Consider the following 26,726-nt stretch of genomic DNA (forward strand, 5'->3'; position numbering starts at 1 on the left):
TTGTTGTGTAGAACAGCATTGTTTTTAGTTCGAGTACTCAGCAGCAGCAATAATGGGCGACCAAGTTGTTCAACATCCGAATTCTAGAAGGAATGATCAGAATAATCCGTCTGTCATACCTATTGGTCTTGAAGTTGTGTACTCAGCATGTCGAAAAGTATATCCTGATCAAATAAACCCTCTTCAAGTCACAGCTGTGGTGAAATATTGGTAAATATTGTAGGCCATAAGAGAGCGTCAAGAAAGCATAAAGCGATTGGCGAATTGCTTGTTGTTGGTGATGATGATGAGATGGTGGTGTTGTAGTAGTGGACGACCGATAAACATTGTAGAAAGAGGGCCTAGCTTCATATTAAAAGACCTGTCATTCACACTTGTAAATATAAACAAAACAATTGTGGCTTTAACGTTATGTAACGACTAATGTGTGCTTGGTAGGGCCTATTACTATAGGTAGGCCTCTAGTAAAGCCTACCATTTAACATATTTTGTAAAAAAATGTATCTGTTTACCTGAATAAATAATATTAAATGAGAATCGTATCTTAATTTGTATTAAGAAAGCCAATTCAATGAAAGAGTATTATCAATAATGCAATAAACTAGTGCAATATTGTTTACATGTACTGTAGCCTACTGTATTTTAAAGATCCCGGTTGGTGCTGCTGCCTATGTAACATGTTTAAATATACTTTAAAAAAGCTACTTATGAAATCTTAAATTTCTCATAAATTATTTAATTATTCAACTTTGACATACTAGTAATTGGTCTGAACTTTTAATATAATTTATGATTTTTTTTTCTGTTAATGTATTTTCGATGTTGATGCTTTATTTGTATTTATCCCCTATGGAAACAAGCTTTCGAGCTTATAGGGTCATCCTCTTGCTCTCATATTTTGGAATCATTGTTTATTTTATATGTATTTTTTTTTACTGTTATACGTTTTTGATATAGTGAGCAATAAATATAAACAACAACAACCTGAACTTAAATTTCATAGATATTCATAATTTTACTGTTACTATTCAGGTTAAATGGGCCAGACCCTCTTGACTATATCAGTATGTATAGGAATGATGGAGATGAAGATAAAGGAATACCACCTCATTGGCACTATGTCAGCTTTGGTCTGTCAGACCTTCATGGAGATGGTAGAGTACATGAGTAAGTCTATAATAGGAGATTGAAGAATTATAAGGTGTTAAGATAAGATAACTTTATTTTGTCCACAAAACAAGTGGAAATATTGGTGCTTGTCTCATACAAAGATAAACTAATTTGTGATGAAATTATTTTTAAAATACTGAATCCTGACTCAATGGTAAGATGTGATGTCTATATACTTGGAGTATGTCATATTAGTTTTTGTTGTTATCTTTAATAAATTTTATAAATTTAACTATTCTAGGTGTATAATTAATGTTTACATTCATTCTTAAATTCAGATACACAGGACCAGAAGGACCAAGCGGATTTGGATTTGAGCTAACATTCAGATTAAAGAAAGAACCAACAGAAACAGCGCCACCAACCTGGCCGGCAGAACTCATGCAAAGTTTAGCACGTTATGTTTTCCAATCAGGTCAGTTAAAGAGAAAAGTCTATGAAGAAAATTAAAAATTAACGTAGATATAGATAAACAATTTACTGAATGTTTATTTTTATGGATGTTGTGTTTGCTGACACTGTATTGACCATTAGGACATATGATAGTCATTCTTCAATAATGTTCTTTTCTCGTTCCTAGAAAATACACTATGCAGTGGAGACCATGTATCATGGCATAATCCACTAGACAACAGTGAGTCTAGAATACAGCACATGCTGATGACAGAGGACCCTCAGCTTCCATCCATCTCTACACCTTTGGGCTTTGTCAACTTTGTACAGGTAAAAAGAGATAAGGAAAAACAGTATTGCCAAATACCATTACAAAAATTATTTTAAAATGTCTGCTGTCAAAAATAATTAATCAAAGTGTACAGGTAAAAATAGATAGGAAAAAGTATTTTCACAACTTAAAGTTTACTACAGTGAAATAGTCATCACCACTTCCAAATATCATAAAATAATTCTTTTGAAATGTCTTCTGTCACATGTTAAATAATAAAAACAATGTGTTTCAGATTACTGGAGTATGTAATGAAGAATTACAAGCAGCACAGAGATGGAATGGACCAGCTGTCATTGAACTTTTAAGAACAATACCATTGTAAGTATCTCTAATGTACAGTTAATTTCAATTTTTGTCAATGGTTTAAAAAAAAAATTAAGTAAAATATTTGTTGTAATGCGTTTAATAGAACATTTGTAATGGAGCAAATGCTTCTTCCTGCAGAGCTGGAGGTATATGGCTTGTGACAGATATGAGAAGAGGTGAAACTATATTTGAGTTAGATCCTCAACTGCAGGAGCAGGTTGAAAGAGGCATTAACAACGAGGGGTCAAATCTGAGTGGGGTCAGTGCTAAGTGCTTATGGGATTGCTTAAGAGGTGAATCGTCTGACTTGGAACCATCATCCCCAAGGATCACTAAATTACGTAAGTGTTGTATTGTTTTATTTTGTTATAATTCTAAATTCATTCTCAATCATTAGTACTCTGCAGTGCAGTTTCTGTGGGATATTTGATTTTGGAATTTCACCTGAAAAGAAAATTAGGAACACTTATTTTAGGAAAAAAAATAACTTTGGAAAACAGAAAAATGTTTAAAAAAGGATTTCAACACATACAGTATATGATAATTTATATTGTATTAAAAAAAAAACATGATGTAAACATTTTGTCTAAGATATTCACAGTTATCAAAGAACAATATTGTTTCATTATTCAGGTAGGTAGCCTGTTGTGATTTCTTTCAAAGAAAATTCTATCTCTTTGACAATGTTCTTAATGGAATTATTTTGAATTAATTATTAAATATTATCTATTTTAAATATAATTGTGTTAATGAATTCATTTATATGCAGAATCTGAGCAGATCAAGACAGCGTTGAAGATAGGCTTAGCATCTGAGAAATGTCCTCTTCCGCCCATTCAAGCAAAACAAGAAATTGAACACAACTCAGGATTTAAGCATGAACAAGAAGGGTAAGGAGATGATTATTGATCTATACCTGAATTTTATAGCTTTAATACAGTCATGCAAATATTACAAACCTAAATGTCTTTTAGTGAGACGCGGTTTTATCCTTCTCTCTATGTGGCACACAGCATTATTTCATGATTAGACTACAGCTGTTGAATCTAACCAGCATTCTGCTAATGCTCATAGTATTTCAGAGTGTCCACAAAAAGTGTTTTTTTAGCATTGATACCATATTATTCCAGTGACTACATTAATAAAAATGAAAAAATGTAAGTAATTATTATCTAGGACAGACAATGTCTCTCATCTTAGATAATAGGTTGAATCCCCAGTATTGAAATGTAGTTTTTCATTTTCACAATCTATTAAAGTAAGAGCACTAACACAAAATTTAAGTTACTATTTTATGTTTAACTCTAACTCAAAAGTATTCGATATTATATTATATGATTTTTTGTTATTGCCATATCGTTTAATTTAATGTGGTTTTTTTTTTATCATAGCATTAATCTTCCAGCTCACACTGTACCTGCCATGTCAGATATGGACACACGCAGAACATTTGAGCAAATTCACCTCAAGTTTAACTATGAAGCAGGCTCATTGCTGCCACTTGCTATCAGGTAACTACTTCAGGATTTAAGTTGTTGCTTTATTGTATTTTCTATAGAATTATTATATTTATTTTGAATTGAATTGATCAGAATCTTGTTTTTTACCAGATGATATGTAGGTTTACTGTGATTGGTTAATATACCATTATTTCAACTACTCATTTACTTATCGTATTATTTATATTATATTATAGTAGAAAACAAATAGGACATACTTTAGGTGTGTTTTCCACTACGAAAAACAATGTGCATACAAATGCTTCAGAGAGAGAAAAAAAATGATAGAAGAAAACGTAATTATTCCGTTTTTTTGTTAATGAATAGACATTGACATAATTGGTGTTGTGCTTGCTTTTAAACCAGTGGGAACATGTTTTTTAAAACAGTGCGTTATTTAGGTATAATTCCATTGAATTTATCGTTTTAAGGCACGGTTTTTGTTTCAGAGGACGTATAAAACATGGACGTCATTTTACGTTTAAAGGCGTTGGAGGGGACGTTGCCATTACATTGGTTTCGTCGCGGGTGGAGGGCGCGTTTGTTGACGAGACAACTGTGTACGCTGCGAAAGGGCCGTGGCTACAGGTAAAACAAATTTTAAATTATTTTGCAGTGCAATGTAAACAGATTTGGTAAGAAGATTATAAGTTATTTCCGTTATTCTAGTAGGTGAATAATATGATGACAAATCTAGAAAAAATATTTTGATTGAGGGTAGAGGCTGAATATGATTGATGGGACATGTGGCTGTAAGCAAAACCACAACCCTCTTATATAGGCCCACCCAACTAACTTAATTAAACTAATTTATTAAAATATATTTTTTTTATTTACTAATATATTTAATTTCACGTTGAGTGAGAGTTGTACATTATTAAAATTTTAATGTAGTATTTCCTTCACTTTTAGGTTCTTTTTGATGATATATTTGTTGAACAACTCATTAAAGATTTGGCAGAGCTTGGGAAAGATCCTCCAGTAAGTATAAGAAGACTTAAAAAAAGATGTTATTTTACCAATAATGTTGTGCATTCAGATTGAAGAGTAGTAATTATAGTAATACTGTATTTATATATTTATATGAAAATATTGTATAACAAAATCAAGCATCTTTTAAGTCCTGTTGTAATGCTATTTTTAAATGTGTTATTATTAATTGCAGGTTGAATTACCAAAGGAATATCACTGGCCAGAAAGAGGTCTACACATTTCAATTCTTTCAGAAGAAGCTCTAAGCTGAAACAACAAAATGTCTCCTATCTATTGGTAATCCTAATATTGACTGTAATACATTGATATGTGCACTCTAATAATTTAACTCATTGATACACACTTCAAATTGTAACACATTGACATATATCCTCTACTAATGACAGCAAGACATTGATATCTCTACTACATTCTCTACTAATACCGGTAAAACATACATATATACACAAACTCCCCAATAACGGTAACATTGATGCACATTCTAAACAGTAACACATTGATAGATACACTCCCTCTTGTAAAAACCACCTTTACATAAATTATCTGCAATAGACCGAATTTACCAAATACACCATTTAATAGCAACATATACAGTAGGAGAGTGTTCATGTTAACACTATTGGTGTGTGCTTTTTATATACTGTATTTTATATAATTTTTGTACACTAAAAACGCCAATCACACTGGACTGACAAATCTTAAGCTCCGTCAACACTATCAAAACACTACTAAATATGGTAGTAATATCGTGTTCATATATGGGCATATCACATTCACATACAGTTTGATAGTGTAGACATAGCTTTAGAGACCTCATGAATCTAAAATCTAAAAGTTTTTTAACAGTCATGGTTATACTTACCTATGAGAAGAAAAAAGCATTCCAGATGGCTTGGTATATTTGCCGAGTGAAAGTGTTCGCACTAGATTTCTTGTGAAAATCTTAATGAATGAACTTACTGTGTGACTCAGTAAGTCTTCCAGTTCATGGAACTTTACTGGATTATTCGTATGATAGTTATTATGGAGAAACTTATTACAGTATTTAGTTGATAAATTTTACCCAAAAAAAAGCCCAGTGTGATTATGGTTGAAGTTTCTTTAATTAATTTTGTAAATCTGTATAAAATAGAATTGAAGGTAATTAATTACAGCCAGTAACATAATATTTGAGAAATTAGCAATTGTAATTCAAAAGAATTTTTTTTTTTTAATGGAATACAGTACAGTATAACAAAATGCATTTAAGTTATATTTTGTTTTTAATGGAGATAAAACAAAGGGTTAACCTGTTTGATAGATTTAATATTTAGCAAGTGTTTTAAAACAAGAGTAAAACAAATGTGTGTAAAAAAACTGTAAATATATATATTACTGTGTACTGTATATATAAATTGTAGCGTAGCAGTACAGTGCTACAACTAGCCGAAAACTCCCTTGAGCTGCTCCAAAATGTCTGGTTTTCACAGATACCTGTAGACTTACCCAAGTCTCTAGTTGTTATCATTTCTTAAGAATCAGGGGCGGATATAGTGGGTAGCGCTTGTGTCACAATATTAATCTTTCCGCATCAATATTGAATTGAATCTAGACTACATGAAAGTCATTATTTACATGATTTATTCAATAATGTGGTTAAATATGTTAACACAGTTGAAAGTTATTCCTCTCATGGACTACAGTACCATTTTTAAATTTTTCTTAAAAAAACATCTTGTAAATTGTATACCTTGGTATAAGATGCAATTGATCTATTTCTAATAGAAAACTGTGCTGTTAAAGTTACAATTTGTTTGTTTTGCTATTTCTTAACAAGCCTACACTAGTCAACTTTACCAAATTATGTTTGCTAGTGTAGACTAAAAGTTAACAAAAGTGATTAGTATTGGTTTTCAGTACATGCCTCGCCTGATAAATTTAAATATTTATTTTTATTACTTAATTTAACTCATGTATATAAATAATAGTATTTTGTAATAGGCATACAACTCAGCTTGAATAGAAAATGAATACAGAATTGTGTCAATTCACATAGTGTGTATATATGCATCTTCAGTACATTAGTTCCTATTGGAATGTTTGTGTATTAATACAGTAATACTGTAGCTTGATATTCCATCCAAATATTTTTTTCGCAGTTAAGTTATTCACATGTTTGACATATTTTTATATTTAGATTTATAGAGCTTTATTAAATCCGTCCAAAAGAAACACAGTAAAATGCATGCTTAGCAATGCCAGTGAATTTGTACAGCTATTAAAAATATGTAATAAAAATAATATAAAATGCATTAAAAAAAGTGTTTTATTTTTTGTTAATAAAAATAATTTAAAAGTAAAAAACAAAAATGTAAAAGAATTCAATGCATGCATTGACAGAATTTTGTTTTTCTGCAGATAAAAACAATTCTTAATACTAAATGTGTTTTCACACAATGACAGTTATCCAGATAATAAAATAGGAATACTATATGGCCTTGCATTCATCAACAGAAATGTCTATTCAGACACACAGAATTGTAAATCAAGGTATGTATCAAGGTCACACTTTACTTTTGATAAATTTGGAACCATACTTTTTAGTGTAGTGTAGTACAGTTAATCAAATCCTTTGAGAACCATTAACATTTTAAAGAAAGCTTTTTTTGTATAGTTCAACATGATGCCTGTCAATGTTTGTCATGTATGTGACTCAATTGAGTCTTTTTATAAGTGGCATTAAAACTACTTGATATATCATAAGCACTGAGTTATAAATAAATATGGGGATGTAGTAAAGAGTCTCGATTTCTAGTGACCATAGAAAATCTGTGGTCATTCACAACACCAGAAGATTTATAGCTATCAAAAAATGGTCCAAGATCCACATTCACTGCTGTATATTAACCAGCAGTCTGAATTTATTGTTCAATAAATAATGATAATGATATTAAAAAGATACTATAATACCATCGATTTGGTCACGCCACGTACAGAAGAATATTTGTATAGCATTTCAATTACCTTCTTCGTTTACCCTGTTGTTGGCTCTCTGAACGATCTCCAGAAGGCCTTCTCAAGCCTCTTCTAGGTGGTGTAGAACCCTTTCTATTTCTGCCCGTTTCTCGCTGTGGAGGGGGCGGCGATGATAGTTTTTTTGTCTTTCGTTCACTATAAGCTTGTTCTATATATCTGCTTGAGGCATGCCCCGTACTAGTTGGGGACTGGGCTCTGCGGCCAGTTACCGATTCACTTGGGGAGTATCGTCTTGGAACTTGCCGCTGTCTTCGACCAGACATGATTGAAGAATTATCTTCTGTGGATGCTTTTCGCCTTTTCTTAGGTTCAGGTTGTTCATCTACTTCACCTTCTTCTTTAGCAGCTGAGCTTTCTGTGCGTGTGGACTTCCTTGTTGTACGATCTTTAGTTTTGGTGCTTGACTTTGCTTCCTTGCTTGTTTTATCTTCTGTGCTTCCAGATGACCTTGTTTTCTTGAAACCATACAAGAGATACTCATCATTAGAGTATCTTGGTGAATGTATCTTTCTTCTGCACCTCATTCCATACCGTCCACCGGTCTTTAATTCCTCATTTGGTTTCTCCTCAGTAACACTTTCTGCTCCCTCTTTTATCTCGCCCTCTTCATCTGGTTCGTCATCTGGTTCTTCTTCTTCCAGTACTTTCTCTCCCTCATCTGCACTAAGGTCTCCAGATGATATAGCAGAAAGAGGTGAACTTGCACTACTTTCTTCTTGTCCTGCAGACACTTCAGTGGTCGACTCGTCTTTAATAACCTTAAACAGACTACCAATCTTTGGTCCCTGATAGGCAGCAGGGGATAGACTGTAGATTGGGATTGCTGCTGGTTCAACTTCTGCAATCTCTTCTAAAGCTGAAGGTTCATCTTGAGTTGGTGTTGGAGGATTTTCTACTGAAGCGTCATCCTGTTCAGATTCCTGCAATTCTATATTTGATGGCATGTCTTCATCTGCAAGTAAATGTGTCGAATCCTCTGGTGTGATGCTCTGCTCTTTCTGTACATCAGATTGATTACCACCCTCTATTTTATCTAAACATGAAGTATGGGATTTCTCATCAGTGTTCGGAGAATCAACATTTAAATCATGATCAGTAATTACATCAACCTTTGGTGATTCCTTTTCCATACTATTACCTTCCGTCGCAACATATTCACCTTCTTTTACATCGTTTGGTGTGCTTTCTACCACACCACAAATATTCATAGGTACTTCTGGTGCTTTTATATCAGTAACTGAAACCTCTCTAGTTTGTGGCATCTCTTTGACAATGCTTTCATCTACTACAAAGTCATCAATATTTTTCGTTTTTTCTTTCAAGTTGTCTGTAGAAATTCCAACATTTGTCTGGTTATCATCCATTAAAGTGTTTTCAGTTATTGCAATATCACTTTGCTGTTTGTTAACTTCAGTTTCTGGAACTTCAATACAATCCGTTTCCTTTAAATCAACTTCCACATTCAGCCCTTCCTGTATTCTATCTTTATGGATCTCTGTTGAAATATCATCACCACTTTTCTGGGTGGTGTCTTCAATACTACTAACTACTGTAGTATCTGCTGTTGTTTGAGAATCAACTTCACAGAAACTACTATCCTTCAAACTATTACTAGAAGTGGATGCAACATCAGATATTTTCAGTTCTTCATTTACATTCTCTTTTTCAGGTTCACAAACAGTATCAATAGTTGCTTGGACATTAGAAACATTTAATTGCTCATTTTTACTGTCAACAATCACATCCATTTGTTCTTCTACAATCTGATCACCATCATCATTGTCATCTTCTGACATTCTTTTAAGTTGTTTTTCCAATTTTCTTTTAGCTTTCTCCTTTTTTGCTAGCATTTTCTTAAATTCTGGTGCCCTAAAATTCTTATTACTCGCAATTATTTGTTCTTCTCCATTTAGTTCTTCACAGAGTAGTTGGTGAAACTTCACAAGTGGTTTCCTCAATTTTCTAGCAATTAAATCAAGCCTGTGTATTTGGGTTTCCTTTGATTTTACATTCTTTCTTGGAGAAAGTGTTTCATCAGAAAGTGATGCGTATGCCATCCTCTTTTTTTCTTTCTTTTTCTCTAACAATTTCTCTTTCATTTGTTCTTTTAGTTGGATAGAACGTGTCCTTTTATCTCGTCTTTCAGGTTTGTCCTCAGATTCTTCTGATTAGAAAAACAAAAAATGTATAAGAAAAAAAATTATATGGTAACTATAATTGTAGAATGGATTGTGGAATCTAAAAGAAATTCAATTACAATTTATTTTACCTTCATCAGAAGTGCTACTTTTGTCCTGTAATGCTTTTCTGCGTTTCTTAACCAATCTTTCAGCTTTCATTTGTTCTATTTTCTTTTGATGTTCTTCTCTTGCTTGCTGTCTCAAAGCAGCTCTTTCTTCTCTTGCTACAGCCTACGTAATCAGGAAATGTTAAAAATAATATTTTATCGAATTATAAATCATCCTAAAAATGTACAGACAAGATTCTGTTCTCTTAAACTAATAAGAACAAATAGTTAGCATTATCTAGATAGAAAAAGAAACAGTTCATTTCCGATCTGGATGATTTTAAATATTGTAGATGAAAACAAAAACCAAGTGAATATACTGAGATTTGACATCAAAGGAATACTTGGAGTTGATTGGCTATTAAAGAAACAGAGGTCAAATAATCATTATCATTCCTGATCCTAATAACTTATCCTGATTGGCTTAGCAGGATTGTGCTATCCATATCGGGCGTTCTCATGCAGACTTGGATAGGATAGGTTTCTGATCTGGATTCTCCGCAAATGTGAACAATAGTTTTAAATGGTGAAATAATTTCATTCAATGTATAAGTAGTTGTTTGCACAATATTTGGAGAATAGATTACTTTGTGAATTCTCCAATTACTTACAGCTTTTCTTCTCCTCTCTTGTCGTTTTTCTACATCTTCGTCACTATCACTATGATACCGACTAATAGCCAGAGCCAGGTTAGACGATTTTTTGGCAGATCCCTTGGACGAACCCTTATCCAAGTCTGTTGCTGTGGAGGATGACCTAGATGATGACCGATCCTCTTCAATTTCCATATCAACACCTTAAAATAAATGTAATAGACTATTGTGTGGGTTCAGAATAAAGATACAAATAAACAGAAATAAAGATTTTCACCACTATCAGATGATAATATGTGTATCTCATTAATTAAATACAAATATTTGTGTTAAAAATTCCTACTGTGTGTTGTTCTCTATATGCACCTTTTGATCTACAATACTGTTATACTTTCTACTTTTACACTAAAAAATCTGCAAAAAAGGACTTATAAGAAGTACTTATAGTCAAAATGTTTTATTATAATTTGTACTGGCATAAATATTAATAACATACCAACTTTCTTAAGACCATCATCTAAGTCGGCTTCTGAATCTGATAAATCACTACTGCTGGAAGATGAGCTAATGCCTTCTGTAAACGATGATAAATCACTGGTATGTACTGAGCTGACAGTAATGTCTGTTAATTGATCTTCACAAGCATCATCTTTATCCTCAAATTCATCCTTCAATTCCAAATCTCCATCTGTTTTATCCTCTATTTTTCCTTCGATATCTTTTACTTCTTCTACAACTACATTGTGTAATTGTATTTCTTTTGTTGTTTCAGTTTGATTTTCTTCTTTCTTTTCACCAACTAAAGATTTTAATTTTTCTGTTGCTTTATGAAGGAGGTTCTTCATAAATTTAAACGATTCCGCCTTCGGAGGTTCTTCAGATTCGGATTGTTCAACTTTTAAAGTTTCTGGAATCTCAATATCCATATCTATTTTTTTTAAAAAACGAATAAAAAAGTGCATAAATACAAATTTTACATAAAAATTTCAAATCTACAGTTGCGTGTTTTGCAAATCTCTCTGATAACATGTGTTAGTTGCACTAAACACATGTTTTTGTCAAACCACTTAGTGGTTAGTGTCTCTACTGATATCCATTGTTTGAAGTAATAAATGCTTATTATTTCTTAAGCTCTGTTTACACTATCAAACTTTATGTGACCAAAAAATTTGATGTGCCCATATATGGACATACTGATGTCATAGCACTACCATATTTGAGGACATCTCATTTTTTTGTCAAACAAGCTTTACACAGACCTTGAGTTCCTGGAGCTGGTGGTTCATCTGGTGGAAGTGGCGGAGCAATACTATCTGGCAGAGGTGGTGGTGGAGCCTCTTCAGGTAACGGTGGTGGAGAATTGCTCGGAAGTGGCGGTGCCTCATATGGTAACGGTGGTGGTGTTGCAAGAGACGATGCTGATACCATGATTGGCGGTGGTGGCGTACTGACAGAAACGTGTCCAGTAAATGGAGGTGCTTGACTGACAAATGTTGATTGGTGAGAATCTGTTGGTCCTTGGTTGGTGTATGGTGGTAACAGATTGGAAGTACTGGCTGCAATTGATCTGGGAGGGGCTACTTCTGGAGATGGATCCAGGTCAACCTTGAGAATGCCTTGCAACACTTCTTCTAATTTTGGACGGAAGACATGCTGAATCTGAGGGTCAACAACTTGTTCTATGACTCGCTCCACTCCTATTGCAAGAATCTCTGATCTAGAAAAAAAAACCATATTATATAGTGTTCTGTAAGTTAAGTTCATTAAATTTCTCATTTTCATCGATATTTCATAATACCACCAATAAGAAGGCTTAGCATGGGTTTCACAAAGTGATGGTGGTGACAAGAACTGGAGCTGCAAGAAGCAAGTAAACACTACTTTAAAATAAAGAGGTTTCTGTTTTTTGTTAGAAGAAATTAAGGTAATGGCTGAACCCATCTGCCTGAGTTCATCCATCTATTAAGGCTAAACCTACTGGTTAATCTGTCTTCTCAGACTGTCCCTCAGATGGTTCTTGTTCATGGTTGGACTCCATGTTACTCCACTCAAAAAGTTTGATACATAACTTTCCACACGTTGTCTTAAATTCTGGTAAGCAGGCTATAGATTAAAACAAATTAAATTAATTGTATTAATTACACTTAGATACACATATTGCTATGTGCATTTATATTAACACATTTTTCAATTACAATAATCAATCAAGGAATATCATACACATTTTAATTGTAATCTGGTAAGGTAAAGGTATTTATATTTTTTTTGTCCTCAAGCTTAACTGGAAACTGAGGAAATTCGGATTAGGCCCTCCACGGAGACCCACGGAAGCCAGCAGTGCAGCGCTTACCAGATCAGCACACCTGGAGACGATCCCCTTTTTTGCGAATAGTGTTCTTTAATACATGCACTACTAGCTAGGTAGGTCTCTATTTGTACACGGCATATAAATCACAGTTGTATAATTGGTATTTTACTATCCTACCATGGCTAGGCCTACCATGCATAGGCCTAGGCATAATTAGTAGTAGACTAGCCTAGGCCTATACTCTTAGGTAGTGCCTGGCTAGGCCCCCTAGCTAGTGCCTGGCCAGGCCCCTAGCTAGGCCTACGCTATTGTTGTTAGGCTAGGGTGGTAGGAAGCCGATGCATGGGGCCTGCCTGCCCTGTCTGGATTCTAGAAACTTTACTTTCGTGTCAACGTCTCCCAAACAATCTCTTCTAAATTGATCAAATGTTCCTTCTGACTTCAATTGTTGAAGAACATCATTTACCAAAATAGGATCGGCTACATCTGGTGCAACGTCCATATTTCAACGTTTGTATATTAAACACAGTAGGCCTAGGCTAGCTAAGCTAGCAGCGCAACAGTCGGTCCTTTAGCAGCCAGGTTCTCTCTCCTCTGGCCCTCTGTGCATGTTCCATACGATCGAGAAATAAACATGTTGGGCGCCCTCTATAGATGGACAGAAGTTTAGAAAATAGGAAATTGTTGTAAATCACGATATTAATTAGTGCTCTATCATGACGTCATATGATTGACCGTCACGAATCATATGATTGTTGATTATTCTATCATTTTTAAGATGAAAACTTTTTCGATTTCTTTTGTTTCATGTAGGAGAAATGCATATTTATATAGTTATCGTCGACCGTTATCGTCCTACTATAAATGGGCCTGCTACATTCAGTTGTTCCTTTTCTTGGAACGGTCAATTCTGTATGTGATTTTCTATTATTTAACAACACGGCGCCGTCTTTTAAGTAGGTGATTTTCTACGGCAACACGGCGCCGTCTTCCGTTCCGCCATCTTCAATGATTTTAATACCGATATCAAAAGCAAGAATCACCCCATTTATACCTTTTCTTCACCTCCACACATCGTCATCCATTACCAAAATCAAACATCCAGAAAATTAGAATCTTCGAAATATAGTTTCAAACGAGAAATGATCGTATGCATGTTTCAAGATAAGATGGCAGGTGTCGACTGTGTTATACAAGATTCTATTCACACATTCTGTTCGGTATAGTATTTGAGTCTCAGCTTTTATGGATAATATCAACACTTGGAGTCATTAAGAAACACACGTTTGATTATAATGATGTTAATAATATGTGTCGTCATACGTCATAATCAATTTCATCATCATGAGTGTCGTCATTACCATCAAAGCCTTCATAAATGTTCATAGACATCGTTGTTAATTAATGTTTCCATGTAACGCATCCTCAATTTAAAAACGACAAGAGTTTGTTACTATTTTATGTGTCAGATATTTGTTTACTTTTCTTAGTTTTATATGCTTTTATGCTTCGTCGGGTTGTCGTCCAGACCGAGTATGGATTATCATATCAATCAATAAATATAAGAATTCAGAAATCAGAATAACTATTTAGTATAAATTAATTGAATTGAATTTATTAGGAAAATCATCATAAAAATACTACAAAATGATAACATAAATTACTGACTATTACAAATAATACATTTATAAAAGATTTTCCAGGATAGCCCAAAAAGCTTATTAGCTTATTTTCATTGGGATCCTTTATAATCTAAAATAAAAAATCTAAGCATTACAAAGTATTGCATTAAACACGTAAATATAACAAAAACAATAATATATATAAAACAGACTGATGATGATGATTGACTTATAGTATATATAGTCTTTTGTTCTAAATATTTTAATACGAGTGAATGATAGTAATAAGATGAGGCATCGGTATGAAAACATGCCGAAAGCAGACATCCAGAAAATTGGAATCTTCAAAATACAGTTTCAAACCAGAAATGATCGTATGCATGTTTCAAGATAAGAGGGCAGGTGCCGACTGTGTTATACAAGATTCCATTCTGCAGACATTTATCTGTTGGGTATATTATTTGAGTCTCAGCTTTTATGGATAATATCAACACTTTGAGTCATTAAGAAATACACATTTGATTATAATGATGTTAGTTTATTATTTTTGGGAAAAAAAACTGGCCTTGCATCAACGCTTATTAGCTATGAAATATGTATTAGTAAACCATAAACTGTAAACTTTATATTAAATTGATATTTCAAAATCGTGTAAATTCTTCTGCTTGAAAAATCTGTCATACCAGCTTAAAGTACGCCTGTAATGAAATCAACGAAATATATAAATATAAATGGGTCTATTGATCACTTTAGTTATAGTTATGTTTCTAAAAATTAGAATTGGAAATATATTTGACATTGGATATTTGAATAGGTAAAATTGTAATAAAATGTAATTCTTTCTTTTATATTTTAGGCCTAATGATGTAAAATTAAATCGAGAGAGTATCATTAATTTCAACAAGTCTTGTCTCACATATTTTCGTGGTCCCTTTATAAATTCCACGGTACTGTTTGATAAATATTTGTGAAGGTGGACGAGGAATACATGTTACGTGGAAGGAGGAGTAAACTTGAAAATGAACATAGGCCTACTTACATTCATATGTGACCTGCAGATATTTGTAGGTGCCAACACATGGATCACCAAACACGCTGTTACTGCCATAAACACTGCACGAACTCTTGCCGTCACAAAGCTGGTTTACCTTTGAGATGGATTTTTGCGCAAAGCACGACGTATCGGGTGGTGTTGTAGTGGAGTATGCGCAGCGTGTACTGTACGGCACGGACCGTCCGTATTCAGCACATAGTACATTAATCTTGTGATTTCCACAGTTTATCTTCATTGTGCCGTGTTCACACACATATCTAGTGACGACAGCATCTGCAAGTTTGATAATCAATAATTATTCTAAGTAATAAGTAATGTTAGATATATTGAATATCCATATATCCACTTGTTTAGGTCTAGGCCTGTCTAAATAATTTACATTTTAAAAATGTACAATGTAGCGATCAATAGGTCACAACAAATATACTTGCTTTTTCTTTATTATTTTATTTTTATTTATTCAATTTCTGCCATATACAAAACAAAGAAGACAAAACAAATATAAAGGACAAGGAAAGAAAACACCTATGCTAGTTAGTCAACCCAGAACAGAGCACAGAAAGAAACAAACAAATATATTACGTTCTACAAGTAAAGGAGCTACAAGAAAGCGATCAACTACACACATTTTCAATATCAAAATTATTTTTAAAATAAATATTGAGATAATTTAATAATTTGGTTTTAAAAGAACTAACAGAAATATCTAAGTTGCGAATTCGAAAGACTATTTCAAGGCAAACGCAAACTCGCCTCCGGGCAAACTCTAGTCATGCTGTTTTAAACTATTTGTTCCAAAAAATGAAAGAGTCCATGCACATGAGTTTATATATTGACTTTATGATATATTTAATTCTGACATTAAATATCAGCTTTATATATTCTATTTTTCTTTAGCTCCAGCTAGAAATCTTTGCCAGTGGTCAATAATGGAAAAAAATCTTTTTCAGTAATTTTTCAGCTGATTTTGTCATAGAAAAGTTTCAGAAACATTTTTAAACCAGAGGCTGAACAAATATTTTAGAAAATATATTTGGCCTAGTTAAACTAACTTGTGTAATACTCACTACTTGTTCCTAAGAAAACAGCCAATAAGCAGACAACCACAAAGATCTTCATGTTTGATGTTTCTGTATTCTGAAACTGAATTAATTAATCGTCAATGATGTACATGATATTTATACTTTTTCTCCAGGATAGTGGGAGCGTTTGATGTTAATCCTGCATTCTGAAACATCCGGACCTTGCATTTATAGAAAAGGGTGCGTTTTATGTTAATCTTGTATTCTAAAACATCCGGAGCTTGAATTTATAAGAAAGGGGTGCAGCCAAGTAATGTGAAAACGTCAAATAAGTATTGTTTATTTTTTACCTTTACTTTCAATTTTTGAACGATTATAATCGAATCTTTCAGAGTGGGACTATAAGCTACTTTGGAAACATTTAATTATTTTAAATTATTACTGACGTTTATATAATAATTTATTGTTTACGATTCAAAATAATTTGCTGAAATACATTTCGGAAATGATTTAATCCATGGTGGAATTAAAACTAATTCATCTTGTTTAAGTATCTAACAACTAATCCAAAAAAAGGTGTGCAGTAAGGCGCTGTGGCTTAGCGGTTAAAGCGCCTGTCTAGTAAACAGGAGATCCCCGGTTCAAATCCGGGCAGTGCCTTAATTTTTATCGCATACATTTTAATATACAAAATGGTTTTCAGTTATTATTTTTGTTAACGTAATTCAGCATTGCATCAAGGCGCTGTGGCTTAGCGGTTAAAGCGCCTGTCTTGTAAACCGGAGATCCTCGGTTCAAATCCGGGCAGTCCCTTAATTTTTATCGTATACTATTTTAATATACAAAATGTTTTTAAGTTATTATTTTGTTAACGTAATTCAGCATTGCAGCAAGGCGCTGTGGCTTAGCGGTTAAAGCGCCTGTCTAGTAAACAGGAGATCCCCGGTTCAAGTCCGGGCAGGGCCTTAATTTTTATCGTATACCATTTTAATATTCAAAATATTTTTCAGTTATTATTTTTTTTGACGTAATTCAGCATTGCAGCAAGGCTAAGCGGTTAAAGCGCCTGTCTTGTAAACAGGAGATCCCCGGTTCATATCCGGGCAGTGCCTTAATTTTTATCGTATACATTTTAATATTCAAAATATTTTTCAGTTATTATTTTTTTTAACGTAATTCAGCATTGCAGCAAGGCTTAGCGGTTAAAGCGCCTGTCTAGTAAACAGATAATTATCTGTTCGGTATATTATTTGAGTCTCAGCTTTTATGGATAATATCAACACTTGTAGTCATTAAGAAACACACATTTGATTATAATGATGTTAGTTTATTATTTTTTATGATATTTTTTGGTGATATTGATGATGACGTCATTATCAATTTGATCATCATGAGTGTCGTCATTACCATCACAGCCGGCCTTCATCAATTTTCATAGACATCGTTGTTAATTGATAGATGTTTTCCATGTAATGCATCCTCGACGACAAGTTAGTTAATTAGACCAAGTTTGTTACTGTTTTATGTATCAGATATTTGATTGTTTACTTTTTCCTAGTTTTATGCTTTGGTCGTCGCCTAAACCGAGTATGGATTATCATATCAATCAATTAATATAAGAATTGATAAATCATAATAATAGAACTATTTAGTATAAATTTTCTCAATATTTTAATACGAGTGAATGATAGTAGAAGAATAAAATAAGGCATCGGTATTTTGAACACATGCCGAAAGCAGACATCGAGAAAATTAGAATCTTCAAAATACAGTTTTAAACCAGAAATTAGCGTATGCATGCTTTTAGTCGCGTGCAAACGCGACTTTACAGCTCACTATGTCGGTCGGTCGATTGGTCGGTCGATAAACACTAACTCAAATTTGAGCACGCGACTGCAGCCATGTATATAGCCTTGTTCAAGATAAGAGGGCAGGTGCCGACTGTGTTGTGTATGATTCTTTTCTACAGACATTTATCTGTTCGGTATATTATTTGAGTCTCAGCTTTTATGGATAATATCAACACTTGGAGTCATTAAGAAATACACATTTAGGCCTAATTATACTGATGTTAGTTTATTATTTTTGAAAAAAAAAACCGGCCTTGCATCAACGCTTATTAGCTATGAAATATGTATTAGTAAAGCATAAACTGTAAACTTTATATTAAATTGATATTTCAAAATCGTGTAAATTCTTCTGCTTGAAAAATCTGTCATACCAGCTTAAAGTTCGCCTGTAATGAAATCAACGAAATATATAAATATAAATGGGTCTATTGATCACTTTAATTATAGTTATGTTTCTAAAAATTAGAATTGGAAATATATCTGAAATGTGATATTTGAATAGGTAAAACTGTAATGAAATGTAATTCTTTCCTTTTATATTTTAGGCCTAATGATGTAAAAGTATCATTCATTTCAACAAGTTATCTCAGAATATGTTCGTAGTCCCTGATTGTGAATTCCACGGTACTGTTGGATACATTATTTGTGAAGGTGGACGAGGAATACATGTTACGTGGAAGGAGGATTAAACTTGAAAATGGACATAGGCCTACTTACATTCATATGTGACCTGCAGATATTTGTAGGTGCCAACACATGGATCACCAAACACGCTGTTACTGGCATAAACACTGCACGAACTCTTGCCGTCACAAAGCTGGTTTACCTTTGAGATGGATGTTTGCGCAATGCACGACGTATCGGGTGGTGTTGTAGTGGAGTATGCGCAGCGTGTACTGTACGGCACGGACCGTCCGTATTCAGCACATAGTACATTAATCTTGTGATTTCCACAGTTTATCTTCATTGTGCCGTGTTCACACACAAATCTAGTGACGGCAGCATCTGTAAGTTTGATAATCAGTTATAATAATTAAACTAAGTAAAGTTAGATATAATTGAATATCCATATATCCACTTGTTTAGGTCTGTCTAAATAATTTACATTACAGTGTAGCGATCAATAGGTCACAACAAATATACTTGCTTTTTCTTTATTATTTTATTTTTTATTTATTCAATTTCTGCCATATACAAAACAAAGAAGACAAAACAAATATAAAGGACAAGGAAAGAAAACACCTATGCTAGTTGGTCAACCCAGAACAGAGCACAGAAAGAAACAAACAAAAATAAAAAATTACTTTCTACAATTAAAGCATATACAAGAAAGCGACAAACTACACACATTTTCAATATCAAAATTATTTAAAAAATAAATATTGAGATAATGTAATAATTTGGTTTTAAAAGAACTAACAGAAATATCTAAGTTGCGAATTCGAAAGACTATTTCAAGGCAAACGGAAACTCGCCTTCAGGCAAACTCTCATCATGTTGTTTTAAACTATTTGTTCCAAAAAATGAAAGAGTCCATGCACATGAGTTTATATATTGACTTTATGATATATTTAATTCTGACATTAAATTCACAAACTTAAAGATGTATTGTCCACCTGAAAAATAATTTTTTGTTGTTGTTGAATATGTCATTTTAATGTCAAAAAAATTATATCGTCCAAAAAAATTATTTACTTGAAAAACTGTAATTTTAAGCAAAAAATAGTCAAATTGGCTGCCAACCAAATGATTTTTGTTTGAATTTAACCATTTATTTTGTCATTTTATAAGTGAAAACATTATTTTTTTCGTTTTTTTTCTACAGAAGTGATTAACTTGATTGAAACTACAAAACTACCATATTCAAACTCTAATTTAATTAATCTTCATTTTTCATGTTTTTACGTTTAAATATCAGCTTTATTTATTCTAATTTTCTTTAGCTCCAGCTAGAAATCTTTGATAGTGGTGAATAATTTAACGATTTACAAATACAAAAAAAAATCTTTTTCAGTAATTTATCAACCGATTTTGTCATAGAAAAGTTTCAGAAACATTTTTAAACAAGAGGCTAAACAAATATTTAAAAAAAATATATTTGGCCTAGTTAAACTAACTTGTGTTTTACTCACTACTTGCTCCGAAGAAAACAGCCAATAAGCAGACAACCACAAAGATCTTCATGTTTGATGTTTCTGTATTCTGAAACTGAATTAATTAATCGTCAATGATGTACATGATATTTATACATTTTCACAAGGATAGTGGGGGCGTTTGATGTTAATCTTGTTTTCTGAAACATCCGGACCTTGAATTTATAGAAAAGGGTGCGTTTGATGTTAATCCTGTATTCTGAAACATCCGGACCTTGAATTTTTTGGAAAGGGGTGCAGCCAAGTAATGTGAAAACATCAAATAGGTATTGTTGTAATTTCGATTTTGAACGATTATAATCAAATCTTTCAGAATGGGACTATACTTTGGAAACATTTAATTTTTTTTTTAGGAGCTTTTTCGAAGACTGACGTTTATATAATTTGTTGTTTACGATTCAGAGTAATTTGCTGAAATACATTTCGGAAATGACTTAATGCATGGTGGAATTAAAACTAATTCATCTTGTATCTGTTAACTAATCTAAAAAAAGGTGTGAACAAGTTTAATAACCAGAAGATTCTCAGAAAATGGGTCGGTAAACGTACCATTTCAGTACCGGATTCCGATTGCCATTTTCTTTTAAAATGTATTATTTGTTCATACTGTATTTTCTATTAATTGATAGATGAAAATCTTGTTTTCTGTGTTTGAGACACTTGTCCACAGATCTGCCTGCTGTAGGCTACTTATTGGCAACATCAATTCTTTTGCCTTCTACAATTCCATAATGTTGAACCTCCTATAATACACACGTCACCACATGAGGGATGTATACTTTTGGTTGGTTTGTGTGTGGGGTAAAGATAACATATTTGGTGTGGGGACAACGAAGATAGTGTAAGAGTTTTTTGGGACAACATAGACATATATACTGTATACAAAGATAATAATATATACGTACGTACGTGGCGTCGCACTATACGATATTTATTTTGTTGACGAAAATCGCGGTACGGGAGTTTTATCTTATCATCAGTATGTCGCGAAGAAGAGAACCTTAACAGAATTAGAAAAAGTAACAACATTTTAAATTTAATTATACAATGCTGCTGATAATAATAAAGAGGCAAAACCCAGGAAGTAACAAAATTTGGTTTTCAGTTATTGTATTTGTTATATTGTACTTCATGTCTACAGCAAGGCGCTGTGGTTTAGCGGTTAAAGCGCCTGTCTAGTAAACAGGAGATCCCCGGTTCAAATCCGGGCAGTGCCTTAATTTTTATCGTGTACCCTTTTAATATACAAAATGTTTTTAGTTATTATTTTATTAACGTAATTCAGCATTGCAGCAAGGCGCTGTGGCTTAGCGGTTAAAGCGCCTGTCTAGTAAACAGGAGATCCCCGGTTCAAATCCGGGCAGTGCCTTAATTTTTATCGTGTACCCTTTTAATATACAAAATGTTTTTTAGTTATTATTTTGTTAACGTAATTCAGCATTGCAGCAAGGCGCTGTGGCTTAGCGGTTAAAGCGCCTGTCTAGTAAACAGGAGATCCCCGGTTCAAATCCGGGCAGTGCCTTAATTTTTATCGTATACATTTTAATATACAAAATTGTTTTCAGTTATCATTTTGTTAACGTAATTCAGCATTGCAGCAAGGCGCTATGGCTTAGCGGTTCAAGCACCTGTCTTGTAAACAGGAGATGCCCGGTTCAAATCCGGGCAGTGCCTTAATTTTTATCTTATACATTTTAATATACAAAATGGTTTTCAGTTTATATTTTTTTAACGTAATTCAGCATTGCAGCAAGGCGCTGTGGCTTAGCGGTTAAAGCGCCTGTCTAGTAAACAGGAGATCCCCGGTTCAAATCCGGGCAGTGCCTTAATTTTTATCTTATACATTTTAATATACAAAATGGTTTTCAATTTATATTTTTTTAACGTAATTCAGCATTGCAGCAAGGCGCTGTGGCTTAGCGGTTAAAGCGCCTGTCTAGTAAACAGGAGATCCCCGGTTCAAATCCGGGCAGTGCCTTATTTTTTTTCGTATACATTTTAATATACAAAATGGTTTTCAGTTATTATTTTTTTTAACGTAATTCAGCATAGCAGCAAGGCGCTGTGGCTTAGCGGTTAAAGCACCTGTCTTGTAAACAGGAGATCCCCGGTTCAAATCCGGGCAGTGCCTTAATTTTTATCGTATACATTTTAATATACAAATGGTTTTCAGTTATCATTTTTTAACGTAATTCAGCATTGCAGCAAGGCGCTGTGGCTTAGCGGTTAAAGCGCCTGTCTAGTAAACAGGAGATCCCCGGTTCAAATCCGGGCAGTGCCTCAATTTTTATCGTATACATTTTAATATTCAAAATGGTTTTCAGTTTGTACTTTTTTTTAACGTAATTCAGCATTGCAGCAAGGCGCTGTGGCTTAGCGGTTAAAGCGCCTGTCTAGTAAACAGGAGATCCCTGGTTCAAATCCGGGCAGTGCCTTAATTTTTATCGTATACATTTTAATATACAAAATGGTTTTTCAGTTATCATTTTGTTAACGTAATTCAGCATTGCAGCAAGGCGCTGTGGCTTAGCGGTTAAAGCACCTGTCTTGTAAACAGGAGATCCCCGGTTCAAATCCGGGCAGTGCCTTTATTTTTATCTTATACATTTTAATATACAAAATGGTTTTCAGTTTATATTTTTTTAACGTAATTCAGCATTGCAGCAAGGCGCTGTGGCTTAGCGGTTAAAGCGCCTGTCTAGTAAACAGGAGATCCCCGGTTCAAATCTGGGCAGTGCCTTAATTGTTATTGTATACATTTTAATATACAAAATTGTTTCAGTTATCATTTTGTTAACGTATTTCAGCATTGCAGCAAGGCGCTGTGGCTTAGCGGTTAAAGCGCCTGTCTAGTAAACAGGAGATCCCCGGTTCAAATCCGGGCAGTGCCTTATTTTTTATCGTATACATTTTAATATACAAAACGGTTTTCAGTTTTTTTTAAACGTAATTCAGCATTGCAGCAAGGCGCTGTGGCTTAGCGGTTAAATCGCCTGTCTTGTAAACAGGAGATCCCCGGTTCAAATCCGGGCAGTGCCTTAATTTTATTGTATACATTTTAATATACAAAATTGTTTCAGTTATCATTTTGTTAACGTAATTCAGCATTGCAGCAAGGCGCTGTGGCTTAGCGGTTAAAGCACCTGTCTTGTAAACAGGAGATCCCCGGTTCAAATCCGGGCAGTGCCTTAATTTTTATCGTATACATTTTAATATACAAATGGTTTTCAGTTATCATTTTTTTAACGTAATTCAGCATTGCAGCAAGGCGCTGTGGCTTAGCGGTTAAAGCGCCTGTCTAGTAAACAGGAGATCCCCGGTTCAAATCCGGGCAGTGCCTCAATTTTTATCGTATACATTTTAATATTCAAAATGGTTTTCAGTTTGTACTTTTTTTAAACGTAATTCAGCATTGCAGCAAGGCGCTGTGGTTTAGCGGTTAAAGCGCCTGTCTAGTAAACAGGAGATCCCCGGTTCAAATCCGGGCAGTGCCTTTATTTTTATCGTATACATTTTAATATACAAAATGGTTTTCAGTTATTAATTTGTTAATGTAATTCAGCATTGCAGCAAGGCGCTGTGGCTTAGCGGTTAAAGCGCCTGTCTAGTAAACAGGAGATCCCCGGTTCAAATCCGGGCAGTGCCTTTATTTCTATCGTATACATTTTAATATACAAAATGGTTTTCAGTTATTAATTTGTTAATGTAATTCAGCATTAAAGCAAGGCGCTGTGGCTTAACGGTTAAAGCGCCTGTCTAGTAAACAGGAGATCCCCGGTTCAAATCCGGGCAGTGCCTTAATTTTTATCCTATACATTTTAATATACAAAATGGTTTTCAGTTATAAATTTGTTAACGTAATTCAGCATTGCAGAAAGGCGCTGTGGCTTAGCGGTTAAAGCGCCTGTCTAGTAAACAGGAGATCCCCGGTTCAAATCCGGGCAGTGCCTTAATTTTTATCGTATATATTTTAATATACAAAATGGTTTTCAGTAATCATTTTGTTAACGTAATTCAGCATTGCAGCAAGGCGCTGTGGCTTAGCGGTTATAGCACCTGTCTAGTAAACAGGAGATCCCCGGTTCAAATCCGGGCAGTGCCTTAATTTTTATTGTATACATTTTAATATAAAAAAATGGTTTTCAGTAATCATTTTGTTAACGTAATTCAGCATTGCAGCAAAGCGCTGTGGCTTAGCGGTTAAAGCGCCTGTCTAGTAAACAGGAGATCCCCCGTTCAAATCCGGGCGGTGCCTTAATTTTTATCGTATATATTTTAATATACAAAATGGTTTTCAGTTATTATTTTTTAACGTAATTCAGCATTGCAGCAAGGCGCTGTGGCTTAGCGGTTAAAGCGCCTGTCTAGTAAACAGGAGATCCCCGGTTCAAATTCGGCAGTGCCTTAATTTTTATCGTATACATTTTAATATACAAAATGGTTTTCAGTTATTATTTTTTTAACGTAATTCAGCATTGCAGCAAGGCGCTGTGGCTTAGCGGTTAAAGCGCCTGTCTTGTAAACAGGAGATCCCCGGTTCAAATCCGAGCAGTGCCTTAATTTTTATCGTATCCCATTTTATTATACAAAATGGTTTTCAGTTATTCATTTGTTAACGTAATTCAGCATTGCAGCAAGGCGCTGTGGCTTAGCGGTTAAAGCGCCTGTCTAGTAAACAGGAGATCCCCGGTTCAAATCCGGGCAGTGCCTTAATTTCTATCGTATACATTTTAATATACAAAATGGTTTTCAATTATTATTTGTTTAACGTAATTTAGCATTGCAGCAAGGCGCTGTGGCTTAGCGGTTAAAGCACCTGTCTTGTAAACAGGAGATCCCCGGTTCAAATCCGGGCAGTGCCTTTATTTTTATCGTATACATTTTAATATACAAAATGGTTTTCAGTTATTATTTTTTTAACGTAATTCAGCATTGCAGCAAGACGCTGTGGCTTAGCGGTTAAAGCACCTGTCTTGTAAACAGGAGATCCCCGGTTCAAATCCGGGCAGTGCCTTTATTTTTATCGTATACATTTTAATATACAAAATGGTTTTCAGTTATTATTTTGTTAACGTAATTCAACATTGCAGCAAGGCGCTGTGGCTTAGCGGTTAAAGCGCCTGTCTAGTAAACAGGCGATCCCCGGTTCAAATCCGGGCAGTGCCTTAATTTTTATCGTATACATTTTAATATACAAAATGGTTTTCAGTTATTATTTTTTTAACGTAATTCAGCATTGCAGCAAGGCGCTGTGGCTTAGAGGTAATAGCGCCTGTCTAGTAAGCAGGAGATCCCCGGTTTAAATCCGAGCAGTGCCTTAATTTTTATCGTATCCCATTTTATTATACAAAATGGTTTTCAGTTATTCATTTGTTAACGTAATTCAGCATTGCAGCAAGGCGCTGTGGCTTAGCGGTTAAAGCGCCTGTCTAGTAAACAGGAGATCCCCGGTTCAAATCCGGGCAGTGCCTTAATTTCTATCGTATACATTTTAATATACAAAATGGTTTTCAGTTATTATTTGTTTAACGTAATTCAGCATTGCAGCAAGGCGCTGTGGCTTAGCGGTTAAAGCGCCTGTCTAGTAAACAGGAGATCCCCGGTTCAAATCCGGGCAGTGCCTTAATTTTTATCGTATACATTTTAATATACAAATGGTTTTCAGTTATCATTTTTTTAACGTAATTCAGCATTGCAGCAAGGCGATATTGCTTAGCGGTTAAAGCGCCTGTCTTGTAAACAGGAGATCCCCGGTTCAAATCCGGGCAGTGCCTTATTTTTTATCGTATACATTTTAATATACAAAATGGTTTTCAGTAATCATTTTGTTAACGTAATTCAGCATTGCAGCAAAGCGCTGTGGCTTAGCGGTTAAAGCGCCTGTCTAGTAAACAGGAGATCCCCGGTTCAAATCCGGGCAGTGCCTTATTTTTTATCGTATACATTTTAATATACAAAAATGGTTTTAAGTTTGTATTTTTTTTAACGTAATTCAGCATTGCAGCAAGGCGCTGTGGCTTAGCGGTTAAAGCGCCTGTCTTGTAAACAGGAGATCCCCGGTTCAAATCCGGGCAGTGCCTTAATTTTTAACGTATACATTTTAATATACAAAATGGTTTTCAGTTAT

The 26,726-nt window shown here is 34.1% G+C and overlaps 3 protein-coding genes and 30 non-coding genes across 34 annotated transcripts; 31 read left to right on the forward strand and 2 right to left on the reverse strand.

The window, feature by feature from the left end:
• Positions 1 to 44: 44 nt before the first annotated feature.
• LOC144837725 (suppressor of fused homolog) lies at positions 45 to 6,246 on the forward strand. The gene is made up of 11 exons (XM_078692959.1): positions 45 to 210; positions 1,033 to 1,167; positions 1,449 to 1,585; positions 1,751 to 1,893; positions 2,130 to 2,215; positions 2,342 to 2,544; positions 2,973 to 3,093; positions 3,595 to 3,714; positions 4,152 to 4,290; positions 4,615 to 4,683; positions 4,868 to 6,246. The coding sequence occupies exons 1-11, from the start codon at positions 53 to 55 to the stop codon at positions 4,943 to 4,945; spliced, it is 1,389 nt and encodes a 462-aa protein (XP_078549085.1). The 5' UTR covers positions 45 to 52; the 3' UTR covers positions 4,946 to 6,246.
• A 413-nt stretch (positions 6,247 to 6,659) lies between these two features.
• LOC144837721 (uncharacterized) lies at positions 6,660 to 13,482 on the reverse strand. Of its 2 annotated transcripts, none has more exons than XM_078692955.1 (7): positions 13,281 to 13,482; positions 12,569 to 12,693; positions 11,850 to 12,307; positions 11,087 to 11,518; positions 10,609 to 10,793; positions 9,980 to 10,121; positions 6,660 to 9,874 (listed from the first exon to the last, which is right to left on the reverse strand). In XM_078692955.1, the coding sequence occupies exons 1-7, from the start codon at positions 13,398 to 13,400 to the stop codon at positions 7,695 to 7,697; spliced, it is 3,642 nt and encodes a 1,213-aa protein (XP_078549081.1). In that variant the 5' UTR covers positions 13,401 to 13,482; the 3' UTR covers positions 6,660 to 7,694. The 2 variants fall into 2 exon arrangements, with proteins under 2 accessions (XP_078549081.1, XP_078549080.1); XM_078692954.1 differs by having other exon boundaries at positions 11,844 to 12,307.
• A 1,497-nt stretch (positions 13,483 to 14,979) lies between these two features.
• On the reverse strand, positions 14,980 to 20,653 carry LOC144837340 (L-rhamnose-binding lectin CSL3-like). Its single transcript, XM_078692399.1, has 6 exons — positions 20,579 to 20,653; positions 19,164 to 19,451; positions 16,947 to 17,002; positions 16,642 to 16,717; positions 15,560 to 15,847; positions 14,980 to 15,218 (listed from the first exon to the last, which is right to left on the reverse strand). Exons 1-6 carry the CDS (start codon positions 20,628 to 20,630, stop codon positions 15,208 to 15,210), a joined length of 771 nt encoding a protein of 256 aa, XP_078548525.1. The 5' UTR covers positions 20,631 to 20,653; the 3' UTR covers positions 14,980 to 15,207.
• Trnat-agu (transfer RNA threonine (anticodon AGU)) lies at positions 17,184 to 17,256 on the forward strand. The gene has a single exon. It is a non-coding gene; the product is annotated as a tRNA-Thr (tRNA).
• Trnat-agu (transfer RNA threonine (anticodon AGU)) lies at positions 17,490 to 17,562 on the forward strand. The gene has a single exon. It is a non-coding gene; the product is annotated as a tRNA-Thr (tRNA).
• Positions 20,654 to 21,743: 1,090 nt separating the features above from the next.
• Trnat-agu (transfer RNA threonine (anticodon AGU)) lies at positions 21,744 to 21,816 on the forward strand. Its single transcript has one exon. It is a non-coding gene; the product is annotated as a tRNA-Thr (tRNA).
• Positions 21,817 to 21,895: 79 nt separating this feature from the next.
• Trnat-agu (transfer RNA threonine (anticodon AGU)) lies at positions 21,896 to 21,968 on the forward strand. Its single transcript has one exon. It is a non-coding gene; the product is annotated as a tRNA-Thr (tRNA).
• Positions 21,969 to 22,048: 80 nt separating this feature from the next.
• Positions 22,049 to 22,121, forward strand: Trnat-agu (transfer RNA threonine (anticodon AGU)). Its single transcript has one exon. It is a non-coding gene; the product is annotated as a tRNA-Thr (tRNA).
• Positions 22,122 to 22,352: 231 nt separating this feature from the next.
• On the forward strand, positions 22,353 to 22,425 carry Trnat-agu (transfer RNA threonine (anticodon AGU)). The gene has a single exon. It is a non-coding gene; the product is annotated as a tRNA-Thr (tRNA).
• A 79-nt stretch (positions 22,426 to 22,504) lies between these two features.
• Positions 22,505 to 22,577, forward strand: Trnat-agu (transfer RNA threonine (anticodon AGU)). Its single transcript has one exon. It is a non-coding gene; the product is annotated as a tRNA-Thr (tRNA).
• An 80-nt stretch (positions 22,578 to 22,657) lies between these two features.
• Positions 22,658 to 22,730, forward strand: Trnat-ugu (transfer RNA threonine (anticodon UGU)). Its single transcript has one exon. It is a non-coding gene; the product is annotated as a tRNA-Thr (tRNA).
• Positions 22,731 to 22,807: 77 nt separating this feature from the next.
• Positions 22,808 to 22,880, forward strand: Trnat-agu (transfer RNA threonine (anticodon AGU)). The gene has a single exon. It is a non-coding gene; the product is annotated as a tRNA-Thr (tRNA).
• An 81-nt stretch (positions 22,881 to 22,961) lies between these two features.
• On the forward strand, positions 22,962 to 23,034 carry Trnat-agu (transfer RNA threonine (anticodon AGU)). Its single transcript has one exon. It is a non-coding gene; the product is annotated as a tRNA-Thr (tRNA).
• An 80-nt stretch (positions 23,035 to 23,114) lies between these two features.
• On the forward strand, positions 23,115 to 23,187 carry Trnat-ugu (transfer RNA threonine (anticodon UGU)). Its single transcript has one exon. It is a non-coding gene; the product is annotated as a tRNA-Thr (tRNA).
• Positions 23,188 to 23,266: 79 nt separating this feature from the next.
• Trnat-agu (transfer RNA threonine (anticodon AGU)) lies at positions 23,267 to 23,339 on the forward strand. Its single transcript has one exon. It is a non-coding gene; the product is annotated as a tRNA-Thr (tRNA).
• Positions 23,340 to 23,417: 78 nt separating this feature from the next.
• Trnat-agu (transfer RNA threonine (anticodon AGU)) lies at positions 23,418 to 23,490 on the forward strand. The gene has a single exon. It is a non-coding gene; the product is annotated as a tRNA-Thr (tRNA).
• A 75-nt stretch (positions 23,491 to 23,565) lies between these two features.
• Positions 23,566 to 23,638, forward strand: Trnat-ugu (transfer RNA threonine (anticodon UGU)). The gene has a single exon. It is a non-coding gene; the product is annotated as a tRNA-Thr (tRNA).
• Positions 23,639 to 23,715: 77 nt separating this feature from the next.
• On the forward strand, positions 23,716 to 23,788 carry Trnat-ugu (transfer RNA threonine (anticodon UGU)). Its single transcript has one exon. It is a non-coding gene; the product is annotated as a tRNA-Thr (tRNA).
• A 78-nt stretch (positions 23,789 to 23,866) lies between these two features.
• Trnat-agu (transfer RNA threonine (anticodon AGU)) lies at positions 23,867 to 23,939 on the forward strand. The gene has a single exon. It is a non-coding gene; the product is annotated as a tRNA-Thr (tRNA).
• An 81-nt stretch (positions 23,940 to 24,020) lies between these two features.
• On the forward strand, positions 24,021 to 24,093 carry Trnat-agu (transfer RNA threonine (anticodon AGU)). Its single transcript has one exon. It is a non-coding gene; the product is annotated as a tRNA-Thr (tRNA).
• Positions 24,094 to 24,172: 79 nt separating this feature from the next.
• Trnat-agu (transfer RNA threonine (anticodon AGU)) lies at positions 24,173 to 24,245 on the forward strand. Its single transcript has one exon. It is a non-coding gene; the product is annotated as a tRNA-Thr (tRNA).
• Positions 24,246 to 24,324: 79 nt separating this feature from the next.
• On the forward strand, positions 24,325 to 24,397 carry Trnat-agu (transfer RNA threonine (anticodon AGU)). The gene has a single exon. It is a non-coding gene; the product is annotated as a tRNA-Thr (tRNA).
• A 79-nt stretch (positions 24,398 to 24,476) lies between these two features.
• Positions 24,477 to 24,549, forward strand: Trnat-agu (transfer RNA threonine (anticodon AGU)). The gene has a single exon. It is a non-coding gene; the product is annotated as a tRNA-Thr (tRNA).
• A 79-nt stretch (positions 24,550 to 24,628) lies between these two features.
• Trnat-agu (transfer RNA threonine (anticodon AGU)) lies at positions 24,629 to 24,701 on the forward strand. Its single transcript has one exon. It is a non-coding gene; the product is annotated as a tRNA-Thr (tRNA).
• Positions 24,702 to 25,083: 382 nt separating this feature from the next.
• On the forward strand, positions 25,084 to 25,156 carry Trnat-ugu (transfer RNA threonine (anticodon UGU)). The gene has a single exon. It is a non-coding gene; the product is annotated as a tRNA-Thr (tRNA).
• An 80-nt stretch (positions 25,157 to 25,236) lies between these two features.
• Positions 25,237 to 25,309, forward strand: Trnat-agu (transfer RNA threonine (anticodon AGU)). The gene has a single exon. It is a non-coding gene; the product is annotated as a tRNA-Thr (tRNA).
• A 79-nt stretch (positions 25,310 to 25,388) lies between these two features.
• Trnat-ugu (transfer RNA threonine (anticodon UGU)) lies at positions 25,389 to 25,461 on the forward strand. Its single transcript has one exon. It is a non-coding gene; the product is annotated as a tRNA-Thr (tRNA).
• A 79-nt stretch (positions 25,462 to 25,540) lies between these two features.
• Positions 25,541 to 25,613, forward strand: Trnat-ugu (transfer RNA threonine (anticodon UGU)). The gene has a single exon. It is a non-coding gene; the product is annotated as a tRNA-Thr (tRNA).
• A 79-nt stretch (positions 25,614 to 25,692) lies between these two features.
• Trnat-agu (transfer RNA threonine (anticodon AGU)) lies at positions 25,693 to 25,765 on the forward strand. Its single transcript has one exon. It is a non-coding gene; the product is annotated as a tRNA-Thr (tRNA).
• Positions 25,766 to 25,997: 232 nt separating this feature from the next.
• On the forward strand, positions 25,998 to 26,070 carry Trnat-agu (transfer RNA threonine (anticodon AGU)). Its single transcript has one exon. It is a non-coding gene; the product is annotated as a tRNA-Thr (tRNA).
• A 79-nt stretch (positions 26,071 to 26,149) lies between these two features.
• Positions 26,150 to 26,222, forward strand: Trnat-agu (transfer RNA threonine (anticodon AGU)). The gene has a single exon. It is a non-coding gene; the product is annotated as a tRNA-Thr (tRNA).
• A 230-nt stretch (positions 26,223 to 26,452) lies between these two features.
• Trnat-agu (transfer RNA threonine (anticodon AGU)) lies at positions 26,453 to 26,525 on the forward strand. The gene has a single exon. It is a non-coding gene; the product is annotated as a tRNA-Thr (tRNA).
• An 81-nt stretch (positions 26,526 to 26,606) lies between these two features.
• Positions 26,607 to 26,679, forward strand: Trnat-ugu (transfer RNA threonine (anticodon UGU)). Its single transcript has one exon. It is a non-coding gene; the product is annotated as a tRNA-Thr (tRNA).
• Positions 26,680 to 26,726: the final 47 nt, after the last annotated feature.

Source organism: Antedon bifida, chromosome 3 (genome assembly GCF_963402885.1).
Source record: "Antedon bifida chromosome 3, ecAntBifi1.1, whole genome shotgun sequence".
Taxonomy (NCBI): domain Eukaryota; kingdom Metazoa; phylum Echinodermata; class Crinoidea; order Comatulida; family Antedonidae; genus Antedon; species Antedon bifida.